At 38.9% G+C, this 20351-nt stretch overlaps 2 protein-coding genes across 15 annotated transcripts in view; one reads left to right on the top strand and one right to left on the bottom strand.

The window, feature by feature from the left end:
* The window catches only part of SESN1 (sestrin 1), a 112674-nt gene extending 109138 nt beyond the window's left edge, over positions 1-3536 (bottom strand). Inside the window, exon 1 of the mRNA XM_036075294.2 lies at positions 2325-3536. Coding sequence (XP_035931187.1) covers positions 2325-2603 — 279 coding nt within the window. The 5' untranslated portion in view covers positions 2604-3536. The remainder of the gene's footprint in view (positions 1-2324) is intronic.
* An 80-nt stretch (positions 3537-3616) lies between these two features.
* CEP57L1 (centrosomal protein 57 like 1) overlaps positions 3617-20351 on the top strand; it is an 81979-nt gene continuing 65244 nt past the window's right edge. For 3 of the 14 annotated variants that reach the window (XM_078054902.1, XM_078054891.1, XM_078054892.1), the window contains exon 1: positions 3620-4122. The gene's annotated coding sequence lies outside the window, so the exon portion shown is untranslated. Of the gene's footprint in view, positions 4123-4211; positions 4438-19256; positions 19335-20351 lie in introns of those variants that run through there. The other 11 variants (XM_078054896.1, XM_078054900.1, XM_078054899.1 and 8 more) reach the window with 8 other exon arrangements.

Genomic DNA, 20351 nt, shown 5'->3' with positions numbered 1-20351 from the left:
TTACACAACTGTTCCCTATGTGTGGAATGTCCCCCTCACAAATTTCATTTTTGTCTGGATTACAGCTATTCATTTGTCAAATCTCTGCTTAAATGTCATCTCTTCAGGGAAGTCTTCCCTCACTATCTAAAATTACATTATTTGTTTACTTCTTTATGGTCTCTCTCTAGTAAAATGTCAAAATTGTTCACCACTGGTTCTTAGAATAGCATTCGCCAGGGGTTCAATAAACATTTGTTGTCTGAAGACATGCATGAATGATGTGGGGATGGAAACTCCCTAATCTGGTGACTTTATTCAGGCTGATAAGAAATAAAAAGAAGCCAAATACGAATTTGTTCATCCACTGGATATTTAGTAGCTTCCAGGTCCCAGCCAATACTCTTGAGAACTTAACGGCCCTTCCAAGGGGACAGACATAAACATGTGATGATAGCACAATATAAGTACAGTGCCTGTTATAATAGTAGCAGGAATTAAGTGCAATAGATGCAGAGATGCAAAAGGAGTATAAATCTATGGAAAACCTTCACAGTGGAGGAGACTCTTGAACTTTTTTTCAGGATGAATGAATCCTGAAATATATATCACGTAGCCCATGTCTTTCACTTATGAAAAAGGAGAGGAGCATTCATTTTATACGGGGGCACTTTACATCTCCTTTAATTCTCACAACAGCTCTATGTTATTATTCCCATTTCAGAGATGTGGAAATCCAAACTCAGATAGATCAAGTAACTTAATTTGTCCAAGGTTATGCAGTACATTAATAAAGGAGGAGAATTTGAGCCCAGGTCTGTCTGACTCCAGTACCCATTTACTTACCAATATATCACAGTCCTTTGGCCCTGCATTCCCCAGAGCCTAATTATTTCTGTTTTCAATATAATTCTTAACTAAATTGGTTATCTGCTTTCCCATTTGAATATAAATAAACAGCAAAATTGAAGATTCAGGAAGAGAACAAAGTATACTGACAGTAAGGGGAGGAACAGAAAAACTATTAAAAATTGAACACAAAAATTCAAAAAACATGGATCATGTAGTCCTATACACTCCACCTCAGTTAAACAATAGTACTTGATGTGCCTAATGATGATCCCTTTATGGGAAAAAAATGGTTGTTCTAGACACTACAGTCTAAGAAATAGAGAAATAACTTTCAAGACTTAAAAGGGTAAACTTCAGGTATCCAGAAAATTAATTCCTCTCTGATAACTCTGGATAAATGAATTGTAACAATTGTTCCCGAACTGTTTGTGAGAAAAAATATCCCAAGATCTTGAACAGAGTCTTCATTTTATGGACATGATTATTTTTCTGTTGCTTTAAACTAACCAAAATAGAAAAACTATTAATCTTAGCTTATATATATATACCCAAGTAAACTATAAGTTTTAAGAACTTCCCATAAATGACTTCAAACACATGGATTGAGTAATTTAGACTGACCAGCATATTGTCACTGACCATTCTTAGGATCTAAAAACAACCTTTCTCTAAACAAACAAGCCCAAACAAAACCCTTCTAATAAATCTTCCAATAAAACAGGAGAAATTGATTATGTACAGGAGGAAAACTAACATTTTTAATCTGTTGCACTGAAAACTTAAATAGGTATGTATGTGAAAAAGAAAAATCAAACAACTGAGGCAAACACAGAGAAAACTAATGAATAATTTACCATGAGCATTTCTAGCATTCACTCAACCTGGGTTCAACTTTTCAATCTGAAGATGTTAGCGCCTTTATAACACAGGTTTTTATTATTTTATGTAATTCATTTTTTTTTAAAAAAAGAAAGGTTGTCTTTAGAGAACAGACCCTGATTTTTTGTTTTGCTTTTAAGAACATGAGAAAACTTTCACCAATTATCCTGAACAAGTGAAGAAACATTTAATATCCTTTATCATTTGAGAGGCTTAAATGAGAAACTTTCCACACAGAATATTGTTTGTAACAATGTGAAAAGTATACTGACTATACTTCCTAACAACATGTAAAAATAAATATACGAAAAAGCAAGTCTTTACTTGCAATTAACTGTAACTTTCTCATACTTTTCTGGGAGGAATGCAGTTTCTGCTAAAACTCTCTAGAAAGACAATTCTTGTTTACTTGTATTTGAAAACTGCTTTTACTTTAGTTCCTCTTGTACAGTTTTGGCCCCAGATTCAATGTCTTACAAGCCACTCTAAATTTAAGATGTAAAAGGAATTCGTAATGGGTTCACATAACCACCTAGCAGCAAATATAAAGTGAATAACTGCAAGTAAAACTGCACTGTACTAGATGGACAGTTGTAAATACAATGTCTTCTTACCTGGACGCTCTTCAAAATAAATTCACTTTTCTCTCTTACATCTTTAAAGGGACATCTCTTAGAAAGCATAAGCAGATGAGCAAGAAGTTTATTCAACCCATCCAAAGAAACAGCATTTGAAAGCCCGTCTGATAGACGAAGAGGTGTCTCTTTCACCGAACGAAGATACTCGGTTTTTCTCAAAATGGTTTGCTTAATGTTTTCCAGTGCTGTCTCTCTAGTAGCTGAATCTCTACTGCACAGTCCATCCCATCTCACTTCATTCTCTCCTTCAGCCATGACAACTGGAGATGTTTTTCTTTGCCGTCTTCAGTTACCCTTCAGCATGTCCCCAAAAGCACTTTGTATTTTTAAAACGAGAAATGTAAGAATAAAATGGGAGAAATCGAATCGTCATGAAAACACAAATGTCTGGGAGACATCTGGAACCAGAAGTGTCTTTTATATTAATGGCTTTCAACCGACCTGCAAGACAGAACTCACCCTCTCCTACATGAAGGGCCAGTCTTCTTGTCAGAGATTTTAAAAAAAGTTGGAAAGTTGGCACCCTACAGCGCTGGCTTTGCTGGACAGGCAGTCTCGGGGAAGTGTTCTTCGTCTCGCGGGGTCAGCGGATATCCTCACGTTGTGGAGCTGTCAAATCCGTGCTCTGCCCAAAAAGGCTGGTAACAGTTGAATGCGCTCCAGCCATTCGGGGTTTTTGGTCTGGGCAGCCACGGGTTCTCAGGAGCATTCCCACCCCGCCCCTCCTCCGGCACCAGTCTCCGCCCTCTGCAGCTCCTCCCTACCCCTCAGCGGCCAGCCGGGAGCTGGTGGGGAAATCTCGCCAAACCCTTGCTCACTGGCTGCCGCGGCTGGAGACCCGGTCGCTCCTTGGTGGCGGCAGCTTCTGGCAGCCGCTCTCTCAGCTGCAGCGCTGGAGGAAAGTGTCTCCGGCCCCGAAAATTCTGGATCCCCGAACAGACGCCACTTCTTTTCCTATACCTGCGTCCTCGCCCACCGCCCATTAAACCTGAAGAGCACAGAGCTGGGCCGCAATCCCCGAAAACCAGGCTGGGCCGCGGAGCCGGTGGAGAAGCCAGGCCGGAGGCGCAAAGCCCGCCCCTTCGCCCAGCCCCATCTGTGGGGCTCGGCCCAGAGGGCGGGAGCAGGGAGGGGAGATGGGGTCCTCACCCCAGCCCCTCCCCTTTCTCCGCCCGGTATTAACCAGGAGCCGCCCCTGCCCCAGCGCCCTCTTCCCCGCCCTAGCAGATGCGACCCGCGGAGGCAAAGCCATTGGAAAAAGCCCCGCCCTCCGGCCGGCTACCTCCAGACCCCAAGTCCGCGAGCGGCCGCCAACTGCTGCCGGCTGCTACGCATGCGTGATGGCGAGCAAGGCGCATGCGCCTAAGGGGCATTTTTGCGTCGGGGGCGTTTTTCGTCACCTGGCGTTTGGATTATCCAGGCTGGAGAAGGGGAAAGAAAAGTAAGGAGTGAAGTATACTGAAACTATAACAGACAAGACAAGCACGGCAAAGAAAGAGGGCGTAAACACACACCTGGAAGAAATTGAATCGAAATTTAAGATTAGCCTGAAAATAGTGACAGTCTCTTTATTACGCCAAATCCGAGATTTAAGAGGGCAGGGCGGTCTCGCATTGACTTCTGGGAAATGTGGTTTTTTTTTTTTTTTTGGATGGGCCGACGCGTTCTGTCGGCGATAGAAACTACAGTCCCCAGGAGCCACTGCGACGTTGCCTGTAGCGGCCTTCGAGCCAACGGTTAGCGCGGGCGGACGGAGGTTGATAGCGTCGACTTGGTGAGCACTGTAGCTTTGGCTGCCAATTTTTCTTTGACAGGATTTTTTCCTTCTTCCATTTCCTCAGGGATTTTGGAGACCAAGCTATCTAAAGCTGTCCTCCTTAGTCCAGGGATAGTGTCCAGTAATTTGCCTGGGAAGGAGTAGTCCGAATGCCCCAGGCCGAGGGCGCCTTAAGGCGCGAGGAGTGATTGCGATCCCAAGGGTCTTAGGGAGCAGCAAAAGGCCGGGCTGGAGGGATGCTGTGGAAACCGGTGCATTTTGCTGCGGCCTCTGCTTCCGCCCTTTCAGGTGGACTCGCGCGCGAGGAATTGGGTATCTCTGTGCAATTGCACTTTTGTTTGGCATTGTATAGGGGTGTTCTGTGTTTTATGCGCTCAAATGAAATCCCACGCAGGGCTTTGAAAGCGAGTTGTCAAATCCATTTTGTATGAGACTAAGGGGAAAAGAATCCCCAGTATTCCTAGCTATGAATGTTTGCAGGCTTTAAGGATATTATATGAAAAAAGACCTATAAAAATCTCCAAAATTAGTATATTTGGAAGATTCATCTGTTTAAAAATTACTATTTGTTTTTAAAAAGTCATTCCTCTTGAGAAAAGTCAAGGTGTTAAAGGCAGTCAGTGGACTGAAAACCAAATTAGATTTTAATTCTTCACATTGTGGAATAGATGTGTTTCTAAAAATTGAGCCATGGGGCGCTTGGGTGGCTCAGTCAGAAGAGCATGCAACTCTTGATCTCTGGGTGGTGAGTTCCAGCCCCCATGTTGGGTGTAGAGATTACTTAAATAAAAACTTTTAAAAATAAAATGAAAAAATAAAAAAGATAAAAATTTAGACTTGTGAGGTACTGAGTATACAACAGTGAAAAAGACACATTCCTTATCTAGTTATAGAATCTAATGGTTAAACACACAATTACAGTACAATATGATATCTGGCTATCTGGGATGGCTGGAAAGAAGATCAGTAGCTTAATGCTGGAAAGTCGGGGAAATCTTCATCCCAGGGAAAGAGGGCTAAAAGAACAGCATATGGTGAGGCTCAGAAGTGCTGCAAATAAGCCAAATCACCTATATTTTGGGAGGGATAACTTTTTGTGTATTGATGTACTTTGAAGCTGTGAAGAGACAAGTACCGTGAATTTTCCAGATAGTTTCTGAAAGTGACCTGTCCTTGAACAGATTTATAGTTTTGGTGAATTGGTCTAATTTGGAAAGCCTTGCTACATTCTCTGCTACTGGTTTAAATCAGAATTTTTTAAAAATGTGAACTTCTTATGAGTATGATTTCAAAAACTAAAAAAGACATTCCTTTTTTGTCCTTTTTTGGGCTCATCCTCTTTTGTCCATTGCACAAAGAGTAGGGTAGTTTCTTAAATCTGGGTCCCCTTTTTACTGCATAGTTGAATATAATCCCTTCCATACCCATGGTTTCGCTACCACCTATGACTTTTAAATGTATACCTCCACCCACCTTTACCTTTCCAGCTTTCATATATCCATTTCCTTGGTATTTCTTTTTTGATATCTCAAAAGCACCTCAAGTTCAACATGCCTAAAACCAAATGCATGGTTATCTCTAATGAGTCTGATTCTTAACCAGTGTTTCCTATTTCAGTTAACAATCCTACCATCCACTTCTGAAAATTTGAAAACTATGCATTATTGATTTATTCCTGTCCTTCATACCTCTATAACCAATTATTACCAAGTCCTATCAATTTCATCTCCCAAATATCCTCCAAATCCATCCTTCTCCCACCATCTACACAAGCGCAGTCTTTTCCAAATTGCCATAATCTGTTGCCAAGACCACTGCAATAGCGATTATTCATTCTGGCCTTTCTCCATTAGTTCTCCACACTGGAGCCATAATGATCTTTTTGAAATGCAGTTCTGACTAGATTTTTCTCTTAAAATCATTCATTGCTGTCTCACTATTCTTAAGGCAAAACTTCTTTGTTAAGCATAATATCATTTTGTCTCTTTCCACCTCTCCATCGTCACTTTAATATACCTACCACTCTCCACCTATCTGCTTCAGCCATACAGATCTTTTCTTCAGTCACTGGTTCTCATATTCCCTTCATCCATTTATAGACTCAACAAATATCTGTTGAGTAGCTACTTTGTAATGGGACAATCACATATGTCATTGAGCACAATATACATTGACACTTGAACAACATGGGTTTGAACTACAGAGGTCCACTTACATGTGCATTTTTTTTGATAAATATAGTGTAAATCTATTTTCCTTATGGCTTTCATAATAACATTTTATTTTCTCTAGCTTACTTTATTGTAAGAATACAGTATATAGTACGAATACAGAATATGTGTTAATGTGTTAATCATTTATGTTATCCATAAGGCTTCTGGTCAACAGTAGGCTTTTAGTAGTTAAGTTTGGGGGGAGGCATCAGAAGTTATATGGATTAAAATTTGTGGGATTTTTTTACTTCCTGGTGGGGAGTTGGCACTCCTAACCCCCACGTTGTTCAAAGGTCAACTGTACAAAAGTCCCTACTGTCATAGAGCTTGCATCTATTAAGGGGAGATCGACAATAAATATGTAATATATGTGGTAAATGAAGGCAAATGTGGTGGAGAAAAATAAGAGCCAACCAGGAAGGGGACTAAGAAGTGCCAGATTGTGGGGGGCAAGGTTCACTTTTAAATAAGGTGGTCAGAGAAGGGGACATTTGAGGGGATCTGAAGTAGGAGGAGGAATAAGTTGTACAGATACTTGGAGGAAGAACATTCCTGTGAAGAGAACAGCGAGAACAAAGGCCTGTGGGCAGGAGCAAAGAAATAGCAATGTGGCTGGAGCGCAGCGAGTGCAGGGGAGGAAAATAACATGAGATCACAGAAAAGGAGGTCACATAGGTGATTGAAAGGACTTTGACTTTTTAATTAAAATAGGAAACCATTGGAGGGCTTGGAGCAGATCAGTTGCATGATCTGACTTTTTAAAATGATTACTTCTTTGAAATTGTGTTGAGCATAGACCAGGGCGAAGCAAGTGTAGAAGCAGAGACACTAGTTAGGAAGCTAAAGTAATGTGTAAGACTGATGAATCACAGACCTGTACCTCTGAAACAAATAATACATTATATGTTACAAAAAAAAAAAAAAAAAGATAGTAGGAAGGGAAAAATGAAGGGGGGGAAATCGGAGGGGGAGACGAACCACGAGAGACTACGGACTCTGAGAAACAAACTGAGGGTTTTAGAGGGGAGGGGGGTGGAGGGATGGGTTAGCCCGGTGATGGGTATTAAGGAGGGCACGTACTGCATGGAGCACTGGGTGTTATATACAAACAATGAATCATGGAATACTACATCAAAAACTAATGATGTAATGTATGGTGACTAACATACCCTTATTAATAAAATAAAATTAAAAATAAAAAAAAATTAAAAAAATAGAGTAATACTCCAGATGAGAGGTGATAGTGGTAGCTTGGACCAAAGTGCTAACAGTGGAGGCAATGGGAAGAGGCCCAGAGTCTGGATCTATTATGATAGTTTAGCCAACAAGTTTTACTGATAGATTAGATATGAGATGTGAGAGTATAGGAGTCAAAGATGACTCCAAAGTTTTCAGGCCGAACAATAAGAAGTAAGGAATTACCATTTAATGTTGTGGGAAAGTCTCCAGGTTTGTGTACGGAGCTAGGGAGGTGGAAGTCAAGAGTTTTGTTTGGCCATGTAAAGTTTGAGATGTCTCTAGGATATTCAAGTAGAAGTGTGGAGTTGGCAAGTTGGGTAAAAGAGTATAGAGATGAGATGAAAGACCTGACTGTAGATAGAATAATTGGATTTCATAGTAGTGTTTTAATAGCAGTTAAAGCCTGAGAATTGTTGGTGTCACAAAAAGAGGTGCTCCATAGAGTTTGGGTCGATCTGGAGTCATCTGCAAAGGGGACTATGCAGGAGCAGCCAGTGAACACAGAGGAAAACCCGGAGTGTGGTGTCCTAAAAGCCAAGTGAAAGTGGTTAAAGAGGAAGGAGTACTAAGTATGTGAAGCGCTGCTCTAGATTAAGTGAGATAAGGATAACTGACCACTGTATTTAGTAGAATGGAGGTCATTGAAGATCTTGAGAACAGTTTTGGTGGAGTAAAGAGTATAAAAGTCAGATGGTCATTTTATTTAAGAGAGAATGGGAGAAGAACTGGAGACAGTGAGTATAGATGCAGTACCTTTGTACTGTTTTCTTTGTCCAGACTTTTTTAGCCTGTCTTTGACTTCCCTTCCTATAGATCTTAGCTCAAATACTGCTTTCTCAGTTTCCCTGATCTGATTAAATGTCCCTATTATAAATATACTCTTATTTTAACGCATGTCTCTACTTGCTAATAAGTTAAAAATGTAGTTTTATAATGGTCTGTGATAATTTTGTGAAAGTGTGCCTGCTTCTTTTTAAAAATTTATTTATTATTTGAGAGAGATAGTGTGTGTGCAGGGGGGCAGGGAAGGGGCAGAGGGAGGGAGAGAGAATCCTAAGCAGACTCCACACCCAGCGTGGAGCACGTCAGGCTTGATCTCATGACCCTGAGATCATGACGTGCACCAAAATCAGGAGTCGGATGCTTAACTGACTGAGCCACCCAGGTGCCCCAGTGTGTGTTTGCTTCTAAAGCTTAAGCACAGAAGAGCAGCAACTGTGTTGGTTTTTGCTCATCATCTGCAGCTCTGAGTACAGGGGTTGGCATCTAGTATGAACTTTGTACATATTTGATGGATGAATGGAAGAAAAATATAATGTCACAGAATTTTCAAAGTTATTGCATATTTATCTGTTGTTAACAAAAACACAAGATAATTGGTAGCAGGTACTTTATTATAATGAAAACATTTTAGAAAATTTGTCTTTTTTTTAAGAGATTTTATTTATATATTTGAGAGAGTGCGGCATACACAAGGGGGTGAGGGCCAGACACCCCACTGAATAGGGGAGACACAGGGGCTTAATGGAGTGAACCACCCAGGTGCCCCGAGGAGTTGCTGCTTTAAATGAAGAGTGCTTTAATCAAGGAAAAAGCTGACTGGCTGGTCTCTAAGAGGCCTTTATTATGAAATTCATTGATGAATTTACCATAAAAAAACAGCACTCCTAAGTCCTGTGGGCTTAGAAACACAGTCTTTTTTTTTTTTAGTTTAGTTTTATTCTTATTTTTTTATTATGTTATGTTAGTCACCATACAATACATCATTAGTTTTTGATGTAGTGTTCCATGATTCATTGTTTGCGTATAACACCCAGTGCTCCATGTAATACGTGCCCTCCTTAACACGCATCACCGGGCTAACCCATCCCCCCACTCACCCCCACAAAACCCTCAGTTTCTCAGAGTCCATAGTCTCTCATGGTTCATCTCCCCCTCGGATTCCCCCCCTTCATTTTTCCCTTCCTTCTCCTAATGTCCTCCATGCTATTCCTTATGTTCCACAAATAAGTGAAACCATATGATAATTGACTTTTTCTGCTTGACTTATTTCACTTAGCATAATCTCCTCCAGTCCCATCCATGTTGATGCAAAAGTTGGGTATTCATCCTTTCTGATGGCTGAGTAATATTCCATTGTATATATGGACCATATCTTCTTTATCCATTCGTCTGTTGAAGGGCATCTTGGCTCTTTCCACAGTTTGGCTATTGTGGACATTGCTGCTATGAACATTGGGGTGCATATGGCCCTTCTTTTCACTATATCTGTATCTTTGGGGTAAATACCCAGGAGTGCAATTGCTGGGTCATAGGGTAGCTCTATTTTTAATTTTTTGAGGAACCTTCACACTGTTTTCCAAAGTGGCTGTACCAACGTGCATTCCCACCAACAGTGTAGGAGGGTTCCCCTTTCTCCACAACCTCTCCAACATTTGTTGTTTCTTGCCTTGTGAATTTTTGCTATTCTAACTGGTTTAAGGTGGTATCTCAGTGTGGTTTTGATTTGAATTTTCCTCATGGCTAATGATGATGAACATTTTTTCATGTGTCTGTTAGCCATTTGTATGTCTTCTTTTGAGAAGTGTCTGTTCATGTCTTCTGCCCGTTTTTTGACTTGATTATTTGTTTTTTGGGTGTTGAGTTTGAGAAGTTCTTTATAGATCTTGGATATCAGCACTTTGTCTGTGGTGTCATTTGCAAATATCTTCTCCCATTCCATGGGTTGCCTCTTTGTTTTGTTGACTGTTTCCTTTGCTGTGCAGAAGCTTTTTATTTTGATGAAGTCCCAAAAGTTCATTTTCGCTTTTGTTTCCCTTGCCTTTGGAGACGTGTCTTGAAAGAAGTCGCTGTGGCCAATGTCGAAGAGGTTACTGCCTATGTTCTCCTCTAGGATTTTGATGGATTTCTGTCTCACATTGAGGTCTTTCATCCATTTTGAGTTTATCTTTGTGTATGGTGTAAGAGAATGGTCGAGTTTCATTCTTTTGTAGATAGCTGTCCAATTTTCCCAGCACCATTTATTAAAGAGACTGTCTTTTTTCCATTGCATATTTTTTCCTGCTTTGTCGAAGATTATTTGACCACAGAGTTGAGGGTCCATATTTGGGCTCTCTATTCTGTTCCATTGGTCTATGTGCCTGTTTTTTGTGCCAGTACCATGCTGTCTTGGTGATCACAGCTTTGTAATATACCTTGAAATCAGGCAACGTGATTGCCCCCAGCTTTGTTTTTTTTTTTTTCAACATTTCCTTGGCGATTCGGGGTCTTCTCTGATTCCATACAAATTTTAGGATTGTTTGTTCTAGCCCTTTGAAAAATGCCGTTGGTATTTTGATCGGGATGGCATTGAAAGTATAGATTGCTCTGGGCAGCATAGACATTTTAACAATGTTTATTCTTCCGATCCATGAGCATGGAATGTTTTTCCATCTATTTGTGTCTTCTTCAATTTCTTTCATGAGTGTTCTGCAGTTCCTAGAGTATAGATCCTTTACCTCTTTGGTTAGGTTTATCCCAAGGTATCTTATGGTTTTTGGTGCTATTGTAAATGGAATCGATTCTCTAATTTCTCTTTCTATGGTTACATTGTTAGTGTATAAGAAAGCAGCTGATTTCTGTGCATTGAGTTTGTATCCTGCCACATTACTGAATTGCTGTATGAGTTCTGGTACTTTGGGGGTGGAGTCTTTTGGGTTTCCCACATAAAGTATCATGTATCATGTCATCTGCGAAGAGAGAGAGTTTGGCTTCTTCTTTGCCAATTTGAATACCTTTTATTTCTTTTTGTTGTCTGATTGCTGTTGCTAGGACTTCTAGTACTATGTTGAACAATAGTGGAGAGAGTGGGCATCCTTGTCGTGTTCCTGATCTTCAGGTAAAGGCTCTCAGCTTTTGCCCATTGAGAATGATATTTGCTTTGGGTTTTTCATAGGTGGATTTTATGTAATTGAGGAATGTTCCCTCTATCCCTATACTCTGAAGAGTTTTAATCAGGAAAGGATGCTGTATTTTGTCAAATGCTTTTTCTGCATCAATTGAGAGGACTGTATGGTTCTTCTCTCTCCTCTTATTAATGTGTTCTATCACATTGATGGATTTGCGAATGTTGAGCCACCCTTGCATCCCGGGGATAAATCCCACTTGGTCGTGGTGGATGATCCTTTTTAATGTACTGTTGGATCCTGTTAGCTAGGATCTTGTTGAGAATTTTGGCATCCATATTCATCAGGGATATTGGTCTGAAATTCTCCTTTTTGATGGGGTCTTTGCCTGGTTTGGGGATCAAGGTAATGCTGGCCTCAGAGAATGAGTCTGGAAGCTTAAAAACACAATCTTGCTAAGTGTGCAAGAGTTTGTGAGACGTGGAGATTGTGTGTGTGTATATGTGTATGTGAGTGACTGATGGATTTATCGGGATGCCAGTTTATTAGTATATTTTGAGATATTTGCCAAGTAGATAGCATATAGTCTCTCTGACCAAGGAGTTTTCTCTGTAAGCAAATTACATGAAAAATCATCAGATTGCTTAGGAACTTGGAATCAGAACAAAGGAAGCTAGAGACATGTTGTGGTCACTTAATAGCATTTAACTATGAGAACCTCCACAGTAGAGCTTTAATTACCTTCATTTTTTTTCTTCTCTGAGTTGCTTTTTCTCTTTTTCCATTCCTGACTCTTCTTTTTAATAAAAACATTTGTTAAAAATGTTAAAACATTTATTTTTTTTTTAAGATTTTATTTGTCAGAGAGAGCACAAGCAGCGGGAGTGGCAGGCAGAGGGAGAAACAAGCTCCCCACTGAGCAAGGAGCCCAATATGGAACTCAGTCCCAGGACCCTGGGATCATGACCTGAGCCGAAGGCAGACGCTCGGCCGACTGAGCCACTCAGGCGTCCCTGTTAAAACATTTATATTGTAGCCTAGTCTCTGACTCTATAAGCTAACTTTGCATATATCTGCTTTGGTCCATTATATACTGATTTATAGTTCAGCCCTCAGAGAGTAACCAAGTTTTCCTAGGCCCCACATCTCATGTGGAGGTACATTGGTCTTAAGCTTAGCAACAAGGTCTGAGCTAGAGATATATATTTGAAAACTGTAAGTCTGTTGGAATATTTTGTTTTATTTTGCTTTTAAGCTACCATATCTAAATGTTTACTGTGTTTCAGGCACTCTGTTGAATGCTTTGCATATAAATTATTTTATGCTTACATGGCTAAAAAAAAATTGTAGAATTGACCCAAAACTTAACCACTATGTTAGCATTATACTATAACCATGGGAGTGAATACACTTGGCTGTGGAGAGAATGCAGAATTAGAAATCAGCCAGGGTAGTCTGAAACTAACTAGAAAAGAAGAAAATAATCTGGAAACCAGGAGATGGGTAACCGAGAGATTTGAAAATTTCAGAAGGAATGATTAGTCAGTATGCACAATGCTACCAACAGGTCTAGAAAGCTGAAGTTTCTAGATGGGTTGACAACTAGTAGCCCCTGTTACAGTATAATATATGCATCTGGCATATATTTCCACACTAATATTGAATAACTATGCTGTGTTGAGATAAAGATTGATTGACTTGAAGGGACGCCTGGGTGGCTTAGTTGGTTAAGCAGCTGCCTTCGGCTCAGGTCATGATCCCAGGGTCCTGGGATCGAGTACTGTATCGGGCTCCCTGCTTAGCAGGGAGTCTGCTTCTCCCTCTGCCTGCCACTCCTCCTGCTTGTGCGCTCTCTCTCTGACAAATAAATAAATAAAATCTTAAAAAAAAAAAAAGGATTGATTGACTTGGGATGGCCTGTAGGGTAAAACCATGCTGCTCCCTGAGGATAGGAGAGTCTCGCCTAAAGGGCTGGCATTTCTCTTGTTTGGCTTGTACCAAAAGGCAGGTTCCAGCTCAGGAAACTACAACTCAGAAAAAGGATTTAAGTAAGTGGGCATGGGTAAGTCTGGATCTCTGTGGGCTTTCCTAGGTTTAGTCTTTAAGGAGGGGATATGGTAGGCATGAATTTTTGAGTGGTGGGTGCTAAAATAGTGCTAACCAGTTGAAGATAGATCAGTAAGTAGGATAGAATGGGGCCTAAAAGCCCCAGAGAGAAAATCCTAACTTTGAATATTTGCTACCTGGTTTCCTTTTATTATCTGTGCTCTCTTTTATTATTCTCTAGCCTTAATAAAGTCTTATTTAAGTTTTATAACTTTATATTTACTGTATCAAAATACAGAAAGAAAAGAATCATATGATCATAGATCTAACTAGGAAGGAGCATTATAGGGGGACCAGTACCCTTCTCCCAGTGAAAGCCAGTGGGTAGGGACAGTGCTTATAAGATCTCCAAGGGAAAGTGAATATTGAGGACAATAATTGGTACTCAGTAATTTGCCCTTCTGCATATGGAGGTTTTTCTTTCATTGTCAACCTCAGAGGATCTGGGTTTAATTTTTAAAGAAGACAGGGCAGTTTTCATATCAGAAATTCATCAGTGACCTTTTTCATTTCACTCACAGGGGGATGGAGGGATGGAAGCCAGATATTTGCATTCATTTATTCAGTGTTTATTGAAAACCTACTATGGACAACTCTGTGATTGGCAATAAGTATACAGCAGCATATTTAAAAAGCTCCTGTTCAGAATTGCCCTTAAGAAGTGTATAATCTATGTGAAATATAGCCCACTCTTTGAAGAAGCTTGGCTGAACAGTGAGGCATAGAGATAGGGTAGTAGCTGAAGGTCTATATCAGAGAGAATGAAGAAAGGATGGTATTTAGGAGGTAGAATCAACAGAATTTAGTGACTATTTGGATACGGGAGATAAAAAAGAAAAGTCATGGGTTGACTACTACCCAGATGGTTAAGACTAACTCCTTCCATTAATCAGAGTAGGGCATATACTAGAAATACCAGTCTTGGGATGGCAAGATACTGAGTCCAGGTTTGGACATGTTTTTATCATCTTGTTTGAAGGACTTATAAGTCATGCAAGTGAACGGTACCTAGTACTGCTTTAGAACAACTTTTACACATGAAATCTTAACTGTTGTTGAGAGGTATAATTGTATATTCAAATAGTGAGAAGAGCATGGACCTCAGAGCCCCAGAATCTTGGATTTGAATCCTAAGTCTGTGTTTTGCTAGGAGTATGAATTTCGCCAATTTTTTTAACCTACCTAACCTTGGATATCAGAGATAAGATAGCCTTAGTTTTCTTATGTGTACAAGGAGGATAATTACCTACTTTCCAATGACTGTTGTGTAGATTTAATGAGATAATGTATATAAAGTTTTTAGATTTGCATCTGGCTTATATTGATACTCAAGAAATGGTATCTTTTAGGGGTGCCTGGGTGGCTCAGACAGTTGAGTGTCTGCCTTCTGCTCAGGTCATGATCCCAGCGTCCTGGAATCGAGCCCCACATCGGGCTCCATGCTCAGCAGGGAGCCTGCTTCTCCCTCTCCCTCTGCCTACCTGCCTGTCTGCCTACTTGGGATCTCTCTCTCTGTCAAATAAATAAATAAAATCTTAAAAAAAAAAAGGTATCTTTTAAAATAATCATCTTTTGGGGCACCCGGATGGTTCAGTCGGGTAGGCATCCGACTCTTGATTTCAGCTCAAGTCATGATCTCAGGGTCATGAGTTCGAGGCCTGCCTTGGACTCCATGGTAGGGAGGGAGCCTGCTTAAGATTCTCTCTTTCCCTCTCCCTTTGTCCCTTCTGTCCCCCAACCCCCACCACACTTGCTCTCTCTCTCTCTCAAAATAAATAAATAAATAAAATAATCATCTTTATGTAAAGTAATATTTGTCCTTCAGTTTGATTGAGATTAATGAAGTGTTTATAAAGTGCTTTGTAGTTGAACTGGAGTGCTATAATCCTATTATTGCCAACATTCTCTAAGATTTTATAATGAGATCCTTGAGTTATATTTCATTTTTCTCACATTTACAATTTATTTTTAATAGTATTTTGTGCTTTAAGCTTCTTAATTGTGAAAATTTATAAAAAGTAAAAATATGGCAATTATTTTTCCTCATAAAATAGTAGCATAAAAGATTATATTTCTGAGCAAGGACTCCATGTCCAGCTTTATTATAAAAATTACTAAAAACACCATATTTCATCAATAACATATCTATATGATGTGAAACATTTAAAGAATGTATAGTTCAGGGAAATATAATTACCACTCACATAAAATTTTATTTAATATGATACAGTTATACACTGTTTAGAGTTCTTAGTTTCATATTTTCTACCTTATTTTTGATACAACAAATAAACAGATGTTATTGAATTTAGAGCTGCTTTCAGTTGGTAAATTTTCATAAGTACATTCAGAAGATTGGGAAACAGGACTGTTCCATAGCTGATTGAGATGTTTTGCTGACTTTGGGGAGAAGCAGGATAGCAATTCCATGAGACCACTGACTTTGAAATTAGACATTTAAATTCTTGCCTCTGCCATTTACCTTATACAGATTGCTAATCTTTCTAAAACCCCATTTTCTTTGTCTATAAAATACAGAACATGTTATTATCCATTTCTGATCTTTGAATATACCAAATTTAAGATCCTTGCATATGCTTTTTTTTCTACTCACAATGCTCTTACCTAAAATTTTCACATGACTGCCTTCCTTGCTGTTTTAGACTCATCTCAAAATTCCTATCTTCAGAGAGGTTTTACCTGACCATTCTAGCTAAAGGAGACCACCTAATACCCTTTTTAATCTTCATCACAGCAATTCAGTTATCCACTTGAACATATTTATTTGTTTTATGCTTATTTTGTGTTCTTCTGTATGAAGGACCCTGTCTTGTTTACTACTATACTCTCAGTGCCTCAAACAGTGATTCACACATGGTAGATGCTCCTCAAATACTTGACCAACTGGCTGAATCTCTAGTTCATAGGCTTGTTAAGAAGACTCCGTAAAATAATGTATTTACATAATGCACTTAAGTGCTTGGCACCATTTCCTCTGTTTATATATTTGTTTTCCCATGTCCTATCTAATTCTAAAAACTTTTGAGACATATGCTTAATACACATACACGCATATGTAAAATCTAATAGTTATAATTGCTGTTATCAGTAGTTAATATTCACAGTGTGTTTACTCTGTGCCTGTATTATGCCAGGTGATTTATATGGATTTTCTTTCCAATAACTCTATGAAGTAGATATTATTATCCCCATTTTTACAGATAAGCAAGCTGAGGCTCAGAGAGTTTAAATAACTTGCCTCCAAACACTTAAACTAGTAAATGGCAGAGCCAGAAGTGGAAACCTTGCCTGTCTGCCTCCTGACAAAACTCATGTTTTTAACTTCTTTACAATGCTCTATCCCTTCCTCTAAAAAGGGCAGGTGTTCAGAAAAAAAGCTACTGCTTTTTTTCTCATGACAGAATTTTTTTTGTGGGGGGGGATACCAACAATAGAGCTTAAATACCAAGTTAGAGCTCAAATGTTCATTCTTCTGCCTTCCCCAAAGGCTTTCTGCCTTCTTGAGGTGCCATCTCAGCAGCTCCAGTTGCTTAGCCTTTTATTTATACTTGTATTTAAAATGGAAGAATCAAAATTTAAGCTGAATTCTTTATTCTTTGTACCCTTATTGTGTTTAATGTCTCACACTGTCAGAAAGCCTCAGAGGTCTTTTAATGGTAGCCCAACTCAAGTATTAACAGGGCTGAATTAAATTAACACCTCCCAACATCCATCATAGCCCTCTTTTTGACCTTTATTCATAATAACAGATTATAGCTGTGGCTCTTAATTTTCTGTGTAACTTTGGGCAAGTCTCTTGATCTTTCTGGGCTTCGGAGTCTTCATCTGTGAAATGAGGGCAGTTGGAGTAGATTTTTTTTTTTTTAACTAAAGCCCATAATTTGCATTAGGGTTCACTCTCGTGTGTTTTTGGGGTTTTGACAGATGCATAATGTCATGTACCCACCATTGCAGGATCATGTAGAATAGTTTCATACCCCTGAAAATTTCCTGTGCTCCATCTATTTATTCCTTCTTCCCTCTCCCTGAACTCCTGGCAACCACTGATCTTTTTACTGTCTTACAGTTTTGCCCTTTCCAGAATGTTGTATGTTGGAATTATATAGTATGTTGCCTTTTCATATTGGCTTTTACTTAGCAATATGTGTTTAAGTGTCCTCCATGTGTTTCATGGCTTGATAGCTCATTTCTCTTTATCACTGAATATTATTCCATTGTATGGATATACCACAGTTTAATTATCTATTCAATCTATTCACCTATTGAAGGACATCTTGATTACTTCCAGTTTTTGGCAATTATGAATAAAGCTGCTATAAAATACATTTATATTCAGGTTTTTTTGTAGACATAACTTTTCAACTCATTTGAATAAATAACTAGTAGCATGATTGCTAGAATGTATGGTGATCTTATGTTTAGCTTTGTTATAAATTCCCAACTGTCTTCCAAAGTAGCCATACCATTTTGCATTTCCATCAGCAACAAATTCCTCTTCCTGTTGCTCCACATCCTTACCAGCTTTGGTGTTGTCAGTGTTTTGGATTTTAGCCATTCTTGTGGTAAATGATGATATCTCATTTTAATTTGCAATCCCCTAATACAGTATTGATCATTTTTTCATATGCTTGTTTTCTACCTGTATTTATCTTTTGGTGAGGCATCTGTTCACATCTTTTGCACATTTTATTTATTTATTTATTTATTTTTAAAGATTTATTTATTTGACAGAGAGAGAGATAGCAAGAGCAGGAACACAAGCAGGGGGAGTGGGAGAGGGAGAAGCAGGCTTCCCACTGAGCAGGGAGCCCGATGTGGGGCTCGATCCCAGGACCCTGGGATCATGACCTGAGCCGAAGGCAGACGCTCAACGACTGAGCCATCCAGGTGCCCCTCCTTTGCCCATTTTAAATTTGGGTGGTTCATTTTCTTATTGTTGAGTTTTAAGAGTTGTTTGTATATTTTAGACAAAAGTTCTTTATCGGATACGTGTTTTGCAAATATTTCCCAGTCTGTGGCTTGTCTTTTCATTCTCTTGACAGTGTCTTTTGCAAAGTACTTTTAAATTTTAATGAAGACAGACTTGCCAGTTTTTCTTTCATAGATTGTGCTTTTTGGTGTTGTATGTGAAAAGTCATTGTTGAAACCAAGGTCACCCAGATTTTCTCCTATGTTATCTTCTAGATGTTTTACTGTTTTGTGTTTTACATATAGGTTTATGATCCTTTTTGAGTTAATTTTTTGTGAAAGGTATAATGTCTATGCCTAGATTTACTTACATTTTCATTAATAAAGTTTCTGCTGGCTCTGAAATTATTAATTATTTTGATCAATAATATTAAAAGGTAAAAAAAAGAACTTTAAAAAAGAGTATACTGAATATTTACAGCCATTTAAGTGTTGTTTTTCAAAAATATTCCTTGGGAGAGAGGCTTGAAGTCAGCCCAAAGATGGAGCCAAGGAGAGCTTTATCTGGACATACCAGGAGATGGACTAACAGTTCCATTTCAGTACTGCTTTACTGTTATCTGTTAACATATGCAGTTGGATGAGTGTTATACATGTAAATTGTTTGTTTGGGGAGACTTCCTACCATTAGGAATATTGAGATACCCTGTTATTTGTCTACATTGCCATTTCTTTGCTACTTTTCTCCCTGGTGATACAGGTTTGCAAAAACCCATCTATGGTTTCTCCCCAACAGTTTCACCTTTCTATACCATGAAAAACTGACGCCATCTGAACCGTAAATATCTCCTTATCTGATGATTGACTTCAATTTAAGTTTTTAAAGGAAATTATCTTAATTACCTACTGTTTAGTAACACAAGCAATTTTATCTCCAAATGCTTACTTGGTTTTTCTTTTCTTTCTTTTTCTTTTTTAAGTAATAGATGAAAATGGAATTTTACTATTTTATATTAGAGTAAGATTATTGCATTGCACATTATGATTTTAGAGGTAGCCTGCCATGAGGGATTGGTGATAAAATTGTTGACCTTCTTAACCTGCATTTACAGTGATTACATCAAACATTAAGAAGTACATATTAGAGGGGGGTGGGAAGATGGGTTAGCCTGGTGATGGGTATTAAAGAGGGCATGTACTGCATGGAGCACTGGGTGTTATATACAAACAATGAATCATGGAACACTACATCAAGAACTAATGATTTAATGTACGGTGATTAACATAACATAATTTTAAAAAAAAAGAAAAAAAAAGAAGTACATATTAGTTCTTATTGTGTTATCATCCATGTGAGTTGAGTTGCATATTTAATCAGAAGCCCAGCATGAGGGGCGCCTGGATAGCTCAGCCTTTTAAGCATCTGACTTCCACTCAGGTCCTGGGATCAGCCCCGCATGAACTCCCCACTCCGTGGGGAGTCCGCTTATCCCTCTCCCTCTGCCTTTCCCCCTGCTCGTGCTCTCTCTGTCTTTCAAATAAATACATAAAATCTTTTAAAAAAAAAAAAAAATCTTTTTTTAAAAAGTATGATACTATGAATTTATGGAAAGTGTGTACTATTACCTAGGAGATTAATAAAATTTCTTAAATTTTCTGTTCATTGCCTCCTACTGATTTAGATTTGTAAAAGGCTATAAAGGTAATTAAATTAGATACTAATTTGTGATTGCTGTTGTGCAGTACTATCACAAAATCACTCCCATTTCATGGAACAAAAGAAAAGAAATAAAGTGAGAGGGATGGAGAAGGAGAGTCTCAGCAGTGAAAGGTCTTTTTTTCTTATTCAGAAATT

Source organism: Halichoerus grypus, chromosome 9, assembly GCF_964656455.1.
Source record: "Halichoerus grypus chromosome 9, mHalGry1.hap1.1, whole genome shotgun sequence".
NCBI lineage: Eukaryota > Metazoa > Chordata > Mammalia > Carnivora > Phocidae > Halichoerus > Halichoerus grypus.
Note: the sequence above shows the minus strand (reverse complement) of the source record. Positions and strands in the feature narration are given on the sequence as shown.